The following is a 9882-nucleotide window of genomic DNA, read 5'->3' on the forward strand; positions in this document are numbered from 1 at the left end:
CAAAACACTAAATCACGATGATAATATCACCAAAAAATCAAAATAGGGTCAACAATAATTATTATAATTTTTTTTCTTTTAATTTATTATAATAAATTTATGTGTGTGTGAGAATTTTCTTTATTTCTTTTTTTTTTTTTTTTTCTTAATACACACTCGTCGATATATTTGATTAATATAATTTTATTATAGAAAGAAAATGTCGATCCATATTATATTTCTAGAATATTACTACTGTTCCCATTTTTTTTCCTCGAATCGATTGGCCATATTTATTTGGACATCGATTATAATTTGTTTACTAATTTTTTATTATTCAAATTTTATCTTGTTTTTGAATATTTGACAATACGTATTATCGTGTTATTAATTGATCATTCTCTTTCACTATAAATTTGATTTTCAATTTTTAAGAGCAATGTTTTCGAGTCCTTTTTTTTATTAAATGAATCCTACGATCCTTAAACCGTGACGTCGCGACGCCAACTGAACATTTTCTCTCTTCTACGGTGTCTGCTTTCTTTGAAATGCTTTCAATGCTACGTTGTGCGCAACTCAGAGACACACACGCATTTACATTAGATACATATTATGTGTATATCCAAATATAAAGCGCGATTTAGTTTTAGATTAAATTTGGAATTCTAATACAAAATATTGTTCATTTGAATAGAAGTTTTATTTTTATTACAATATAATTATGCACGTTAATAAAGTTTTATTTTAAATTTACACAGATTTTCATTATACTAAACTTCACATACGTATATATTACAATTATATTATTTTAATTATAGTTACAGTTACGTGGTTTTTATTTATTCAATCATTTTTAGAAATAGTTTTACACAATTCTGTTATAATTAATTATTAAATGTATGTCAAGGTTTGCAACAGGGTGGCGTAAGGGATGCTCGGTGAAGACCGATTAAATTTGTTACGTTATAAGTAGTCATATGCCAGTGTAATCAGACATAAGTAATAACAGCGGAAATATTTAATTTTTGTTTATTTGTTGAACTAAAGCTTTGTGAAATGTAAAATTAATATTACGTAAATTAATTAGTATAATTATAATTCTCATATATAACATAATAACATCTCTTCGAAATATGTTTAATTATATATAATAAGCACTTACATAACATGGTAAAAAAATGAAATTTTATTTTATGCTTATACTATATTTCAATGTTACTATATACTTTTTTAAATCTATTCTAAATATTTTTTAATATTTTTAATTTTAATATAAACGATAGAATTAGAATATATTAAAAGTATTATTAATTTTTTTTATTATTATAAATGTATGATAATTATAAACATTTATCATATTAAATTAATAAATATGATAGTTAATGATATAAAATAAACATACAGATACAAGCTGAAAAATATGTATGTGTAATAAATAATTTAAAATTTATAATAAAAAATATACTTTAATATTATTCAAATTTAAAAAAAATTACTAGCCGAGATAATGGCTCTATCTTGCGGTAATCTTCAGACTTAACCTAACAGGGCAACCCAGTCTTACCTGACAAGGCGTATTTTCAAAAAAGTACTAGATACAATAGAAACATGATTTGTCGTTAAAAAATTCTTAACTATCATATTTTATTGTTACAAATAACATTTTTATAGCAGTGTAAAAATATTTAAAACATCTTTAATACTTTTCTACACACTATAACATAAATGAAATAAAAAGTACGAATAAAAAATAAATACACTAAATAAAATCTAAAATACATTAGAAAGAAAATTCAAAGATCATTAACAGCATACAAATATTATATTTTTCAAGAAATGAAAATGAAAAATAATGGCAAAATAAAATAATTATCCGAAACGAAGAGAAAGCGTACCTTGTAATACTAACCAATGATAATCGTCGTTTGTTATAAGATCGACCAATGAATGCAATTGGCGCGTCGATGGTTGCGTGCCTCTCCCGATTTAACGAAGTACCGACCTTGGTTGTGATTGGTCGATAGTACGGAAGGCGCCTTGAAGGTGTTCAGAAAAAGGCATCGGGGCCATAGCGCGCTTTCGTGTCGCCCATTGTTATCCTCGTCGCGTGTAATGGCTACCGCGAAGTTTGTTGACGGTGAAGAGCCTGTATTGTCGCGTCTGGTGTTACCCTGAGGTAAAGTTAATAAGTGGTTAACAGGCGTGACCATAATTCAATGAAATACGGGTAAACTTTCGTGCAAGATAATAGCACGGTACCGCCAATTTTTATGACACCGAGACGCCCGCGCTTCGTACAGGACTCGCCGCAGCCGCCACCGCGCTGCTTGGGACGACATGATCTGCGCGGGCCAACGTTTAGTTCAGTGACAAACCGAGGCGCGAAATAAACCTATTATAAGAAATAACGATTGAAGGAATAATTTATTTAAGGGATATTGTTAATAGTGTAAGCCAATAGGAACATACAAGTTTTGAATGTGCTGAAAGAAAATATCTAGTGTGCCCCTGTGTACGACCGTCATCGATCTCTCTCACTCACTCTCTCCCCCCTCTCTTTCTTTCTTTCTTTCACTCACTCACTCCATCTATCCTTGTCGCTCATTCGCTCACTCGCTTACTCGCTCCCTCTTTTTCTATCTTCCTTATATCTTTTATTCTCTCTCTCTCTCTCTCTCTCCCACATACGTACACTCGTTCTTTCCTTCCTTCTCTCGCTTGCTCCCATTCTCGCGCGCGTCCACGGAGTCATAAAATAATACAAAAATTATCGTTTTTGTGAATGCATATAAGGTATAGTTAATCGAAAGTTGATAAAACTTAATAATCGGCATTAGGAGGCTTAACGGCGAAAAGGAACCACGCGCCGCGTCGTCCAGCACCGCCACCGTTGCCGCCTCCAACACCGCCAACACCACCGCCACGACCACCGACACCGCCGCCGTCATGGCAACTAGAAGATCGTCGCCCGCCCGGCAGCCGGACGTTTAACCCGTGCGCCGTCTCTATATGACCATAGCACGTGAGTACTTACTTTCAACATTTTATTTTATCTATATATATACATATATAGATATAACTATAACTATATGTATATGCATGATGCTTTGGTTCCCTCTTGGTTTTACTGTTCCTTCCTGGTCTGCGCTCTGCTCTGCTGTGCAGTCTACACTCTGAAGTCAACTATCCTAACTTGGCGTGGCTTTGACGATCAGGGGGGTGATCTTTCAAAAGAAAGGGTTTTTTATCACTGTGATACCATGACACAGGATCTCTCTTACCTTAATAAATGCCTATCCGTTGTGCAGGGTCTAAGGCATCACATCAATGGCCCTAGAATCAAATGGCAACAACGTGGTCTGGTTGAATGCAACCCGTCCTGATCAAATACAGCAGGTATACGCAACACGTAAGGCATTAAAATAAAGAGGGAACATGTCGTTTTAAATCATAGAAACATTTGCTATATGTATTTATACTTAAGCTATCATCAATATTGTTATTGTCTTATAGTTCTTAAGAAAAGGACTAATCTTTCATTGCTATTGTTTTTATTCAAAGCAGCATGTACGTAAAAATAATTTTAGTTAAAATTTGTCTTTCAACAGAACCAACCTATCGAACAACCGCTGAAGTGTTCCATGTTCACTCAAACTGAACAAACCAACAGTTTTACTCAAACGGAGCAAAGTAATTCTAGTTACGGAGATCAAAGACAGGTTTGTAGTTGTTCATTTTAATATTCAGGAATAACAGTTAAATATTCACCCTCGTGACATAACACATTTAATATTATATAATCTATTTGAAAAATTATTGAAAAGTATTGTAAAAAGAAGTACTTTACATGATTATGTATACATGTGTGCATATTTCTCTCGTCAAAATTAATTCATTAGTAGTAATGATATGTTCTTTTTAACTTAAAGAAATAATTATTTTTATGTTTATTAGCAAGCAGCAATGTTTGACCCTCAACAAATTCAACAGCAGCAAGCTGCACAGGGTCAACAGTCGCAGCAGCAGCAGTCCCAGCAAATGTATGTTACGGATAAAAAGGAAGACAAGTCGCAGCAGCAATCGGCTACAGCCGAATTTCCTTTTTACTATAATGTCAACATGCTTCAAAAAGTCCAGACAAACGCAGTTAGCACAATAGGTGCCATAACAACGGATGATAAAGGTTGTTATCGTTTTGATGTACAGCCTGTTGGCTATAATACATTATTAAATCAGATGAGTATAGCTGCTGCTACAAATGCAACTTTTAAATGTGATATATGTGGTCTGGTGTTCGGTCACATGAGTTTATTAACTCATCATAAACGGATTCACAACACTACACCAAGTAATTTGCAACAACAACCGCAACAAGTTGTCGTACAAACACCAACAACAGTGACTGTAGCCACAACACCTGAAAGACCCTATACTTGTGATGTGTGTGGAGCTTGTTTTGCACTGCCTGGAGAATTGAAAAGTCACAAAACAAATATGCACCAAAAACCTAAAGTGCAAATATGTGAAGATTGTGGTAGTGAAGATCCGTGCGAACATCATCCCACAAAAATCAAAAAGAGTACGTTTCTGAATAAATCTATTTGAATGGAGTGTTGATAATAAATATATAGAAAAAGAAAAAGAAAATATTATAACGATACCAGTATAGATACATGAGGAGTAATTGTCATTAGATCGTGAAATCTCATCCTTGTGTAATAAATAATTTTTTCTTTGTGTAGCAATTAAACCTGGTCACCATCCAGTAAAACGAAGGGGTGTTACAAGTGTTACCAAATGTCATAAATGTAATGGCACCGGGATTATATTTATTGGTGAGTGTTCATCATATATTCGTGCTATAAATAATTTGGAAAAAGAAATGTTCCTGTTAAATAGATGATAGATTTAAAAACTTCATATTCGCCATTTACTTTTATATTAGAGCTATTTTTTGAAGAAAAGAAAATTAATGAAAAGAAAAAAAAACAAACACATGAAAAATTTCAGAAGTTTCCTCAAATTTTATTAAATCAGTCGAAACGCCAGCAAACATTTCTTTCTTCAAATGTTGTCACTTTTCCACCATATTTCTATCATCTCATTGCTATCATGATCGTACATCGGGTGGTGTATGGTAGGTAAACACGACGAAAAACTAGATTCTGGAATCAGTTCCCTCGCAAAGTGTGGCGGCTGCAAGGCAACAGGCCGCATCATCATAGGAAGTAAGTCGGAATAAAAGGAAATCAATAAAAATATGGGGTTACTGTGTTGTAATTAATTTATCCAAGTAACCTCTTATATATTTGCTTTGGATGGTGACAGTTCAAAATCTTTATATTTAATTATGTGAAACATAATGAAATTTATTATTTCTCTCATGATATCAACTATACTGATATTGAAAATAAATATTTCATTTTTGTCTATTCAAAGTATCAGAGTATTTACAAAGTTTTGATATTAATATATTTATGAATATAGACACAGTCCAAAGTATTTTTATTTTTAAAGTATTGCATACTATATAATTCTTTGATGCTTCAAATTTTATATGTTTGCATGCATTTGTAGTAGGTAGAAAAAAATTTTTATGGTCACTGATGTTTTCACAGATTTTTATAACTTTTTTATTGGTATGTCAATTCTACTTTATTTCTTCAGTAGAACTGTCGACATCTAAATTTAAGGACAATTGCACGGAATGAAATCTCCCCTAAGGGACAGTTTTATAAATCTGACTCAAAATTTTCAGCGTTGTCCAAATATTTAAAAAAAGAAAAAAAAAAAACAAAACAAAAAAAGAAAAAGTTATTTCAAATTTCTTTTTTGCTTAGTCTCTTCATTTTAAGATACAAATAAATAAAAGAGGTCATTTCAATCATTTTTTCTTATTTAAATAGAGACACTTGATATTAAATAAATTCAATTTTTGTATTTAATTTTTTTTTTTTTTTTTTTTTTTTTTTTTTTTTTTTTTTTTTTTTTTGTTGTAATAAAGACTAACATTTTTACAATGTGCATGTATAAGTTTTTTATAAATTAACATACATAAATTTAATTCAAGCAATCATCATTGCTTTTTATAAATTCTTTGTTATTATCATGATTATATAGATATATATTATATAAAATAAATTAAAAGTATAGAGAAAAAGATCCTCTTTTAAATGTATCATGAAGAAAGAAACACGTACCGTGCATAATCCTGTGTAACGTGTTGATTAAAACGCATCACAGGTCAACCTTGAGCACATCTTTTTGTAGAACTGGCCCTTTGAGGAAAACTAAAATTTTGGTCGTATTTCCAATTTCAGGTGGCAAACAAAACAGTCAGAACCAAGCGGAGAAGCCATTTCACTGTAATGTATGTGATGGTACATTCTCCCGGTATTCTTCACTTTGGTCTCATAAGCGGTTGCACTCGGGTGATAAACCATTCAAGTGCGAAGTCTGTGGTTTAGCTTTTGCAAAAGGTAAGGATATGTGCATGTGACGGCTGTATAAAATGTTTTCTAATAGGTATTTCTCACACACATATAAATTTGGTTGGACTCTTAATCTGGATGCACAAATTTACAAGAAATCTTATTCAACAATTAATGTATGATCGATAAATCTTTATGTTTTCAGCTGCTTATTTGAAAAATCATGGACGAGTACACACAGGCGAAAAACCATTTAAATGCACCGTATGTGGGATGCAATTCTCGCAGAGTCCTCATCTAAAAAATCATGAAAGAATTCATTCTGGCGAACGCCCTTATCAATGCGAGGTCTGCGAAAAAACTTTTGCCAGACATTCGACACTTTGGAATCATAGGAGAATTCATACCGGCGAAAAACCTTACAGATGTAACATCTGTGGTTCTGCCTTCAATCAAGCGACGCACCTAAAAAATCATGCGAAAGTACATACTGGTGAAAAGCCGCATAGGTGAGCGTGTTTCTTAATATATGTTTGAGCGAATCATTTCTATGTAATCATGCTCAATGTAGATTTATTTTACAAGTTTTTGCTTTTATTAGATGTGATATATGCGAGATTGGATTCTCCGACCGTTTTGCATTAAAGCGACACCGTGCAATTCATGAGAAGTACGGCCAAACCGCTCGAAATCAGAATACGAATAATCCAAGTAATGCACAACAAACCAATGCGAGTAGCCAACAGCAGCAGCAACAGCAACAACAGCAACAACCCCAGCAAGGGCAACAAGGGCAACAGGTTGTTGTAGTGAATGCAACAACTCCAGTTACTGTCAGTCAGGGTCAAGGCCAAGCAGTTATGCTCGAAGAAGTCTACAAATGTCAAGTGGCCTTCCCGGAACCCAAATGATTCAGCTAGAGAATACCTTTCAGGAGTTGGTAAAGAAAAAATGAAATAACAAGGTTATTTTATTAACAGACAAACTTATTACATAATGGAATATGCAGAAAGATTATGCGTGTAAGAATATGATGTAACGATTAATTGAACGAAGGCTACAAGAAAAACATTCAGTGTTTCTTGTGAAAATATTAATATGTTGGTGATGACTATGACGACTCAGGTCTTATAAAAATCAATGCCCATTGACTGTCATGTAGGTGTATAGTTTAATAAAAAACGAGCTGAAATTTTCAGTGACTCTGCGTTTCCCTTTGACGCGAGTGAGTAGTTTCGTAACAAGTAAAAAGTAAATAATAATAATAATAATAATAATAATAGTAATAATAATAATAATAATATTAATATTAATAATAATGTAACAACTTGAAAGAGTTCGGCTCATAAAATATGGAAAAATGAAAAAAAAAAAAAAAAAATACAACAATGAACTCTCAGCCGCTATTATATTAATAAAATTTCTCATCAATTAATACAAGAAGTGTTACGAGGAGAAGAAGAAGAAAAAGAAGAAACAAAAAAGAAAACAAATCTACTTTATATTTTGTTACACAGAATAGAAATTACTACGAAGACTACGACATCGGTTTCGATAAATAATCGATATTTCACAATATAATACCTGGCATAGTCTCTCTCTTTCTATTTCTATCTCTATCTCTGTCTCTGTCTCTGTCTCTCTTGAAATTAATTTGCAAATGAATTTGTAAAGTTTCCATTTGTTCTCTTATAAATATAACTATATAAAATGCCTTTTTATGAGAATGAAAAGAAAGGAATGAAATGAAGCGAAGAAAGTGTTGTTATAACTTCATGAACTCGTTACAAACAAAAAAATAAAGAAAATACCAGTCTGCATTAGCTTTAAGGGAAAACAATTAGAACTGACATTGAAAAAAAAGTAATTAGAGCAACTAAAATGAGGACATCAGTTTTAAAGAAGACTATCATGCATACTTATATGTGTATTAATGATCACCGAATCACCTTGAACACAATTAAATTGTTAATCTATAATGAGTTGAAAAATAATCTTACATTGTGACGTCTTAAAAAAGAGAATATTTAAAAAGAAAGAAAGAAGAAAAGAATATAAAATGAGTTTCTTAGCATTGACCAAACCTTGACAACCTTTTACATAAAAAGACGCTGAGATAAGAATAAAAAGTATTTCGATAAAATACAGAAAAAAAAAAACAATAAAAGTCAATGTCATCGTTTTGAAAATGATTGTCATCGGGTGCATTGTGTTCCATTGCAGTTGAAAGCTGCAGAACAAGGAATAAGATGTTTAATAAAAAGAAAAAAAGCAAAGGAAAGAAAAAGAAAAGGAGGATATAAAATAAAATGAAACAAAGTAAAGTAAAGAAAAAAAGAAATCGATAATAAATAAATAAGTCACATCATACCACATAGATTTTGACGGCATCTTTGCATTAAGCGGACGTCGTGGAACGGAACGATATCGCGATAATATAAAAAAAAGCGCGAGCCCTCTTCCGTCCAGTCATTCGGGATCAGAAAGAACATAATAAACGCTACCGCGATGACAACGACCGCGATTAAATGTCAGCAAAGGATATTACTACGTGAACGAGGTTTATATCTTATTGGAGCTGCAATAATAATAATAATAATAATTATCGACGTGCAGACTAATCTGTTTTATAATTTTAAGACCGAGAACTATATAAATATCAGTTACTAAAAATAGATGCTAGTTTGTAATGAAAGATAGTCGACTAAATAATCTATACATATATACATTAATTTTTATATCCCCCACTTGTTACATGTGATGGCGCACCGCCGCCACTCTCTTAAAAATATCAAGAATTAATTAATTAATATGGTTGTACGCTGTGGACCCATTCATTTGACTTTAAACAGTCATAAGTGTGGGCTTGGTAAAATAGTCAGAAAGCACAATTTTTAAACTGGGATGACTAATCCAATGTTAAGTTAAATACTGTGATGGTGTTACCCATTCGATTTTTAGCGCAATTGTATTTGATTATTTAACATTGCATTTTTTTTTGGGAGGGTTTTCTTCTTTTTCTTTTTTTTTTATTTTATTTTCCCCTACCACCATCTATTCGACTTCATATATTTCTTCTCAATTTTGATTATTAAATTATCGTGAGTCGTATCGTGGTACGTATATATAAAAGTAGATAAACTATTTTACTTAGAAAATGCTTATTTACTTTGTACATTATACTTGAGAGAAAAGGTATGAAGTTATGTAGTAGAATTATAATGTATACATTAATAATTATATAAATATTGCTACTTTATTTCATAGTGTAATTATGAGAAACACCATCACATTTCTGGTCACCGTGTGCCTAGTTCTGCGGATTTGTTAATATCATAATAAATCCTTGCAGAGTCTAGGATTGGGGATTTCTTTGTTTTACCGATATAACTTGTAAAATAAAGATATACAATTACTTTTAATTTACTTTTATATATATATATATGTATATATATATATATATATATATATA

At 31.7% G+C, this 9882-nt stretch overlaps 1 protein-coding gene across 6 annotated transcripts; it reads left to right on the forward strand.

Annotated features, from left to right (window-relative positions):
- Window positions 1–1926: 1926 nt before the first annotated feature.
- Window positions 1927–8734, forward strand: LOC106787003 (zinc finger protein 391-like). 6 transcript variants are annotated; one of them, XM_014748966.1, is made up of 10 exons: window positions 1942–2428; window positions 2817–3001; window positions 3288–3375; window positions 3588–3698; window positions 3934–4558; window positions 4722–4814; window positions 5121–5207; window positions 6300–6458; window positions 6616–6919; window positions 7012–8734. In XM_014748966.1, the coding sequence occupies exons 3-10, from the start codon at window positions 3307–3309 to the stop codon at window positions 7319–7321; spliced, it is 1758 nt and encodes a 585-aa protein (XP_014604452.1). In that variant the 5' UTR covers window positions 1942–2428; window positions 2817–3001; window positions 3288–3306; the 3' UTR covers window positions 7322–8734. The 6 variants fall into 6 exon arrangements, with proteins under 6 accessions (XP_014604458.1, XP_014604457.1, XP_014604452.1 ...); XM_014748967.1 differs by having other exon boundaries at window positions 1942–2155; XM_014748972.1 differs by having other exon boundaries at window positions 1927–3001; window positions 6996–7086.
- The last annotated feature ends 1148 nt before the right edge of the window (window positions 8735–9882 follow it).

Source organism: Polistes canadensis, unplaced genomic scaffold (genome assembly GCF_001313835.1).
Source record: "Polistes canadensis isolate GaletaPanama2010 unplaced genomic scaffold, ASM131383v1 scaffold_89, whole genome shotgun sequence".
Classification (NCBI taxonomy): domain Eukaryota; kingdom Metazoa; phylum Arthropoda; class Insecta; order Hymenoptera; family Vespidae; genus Polistes; species Polistes canadensis.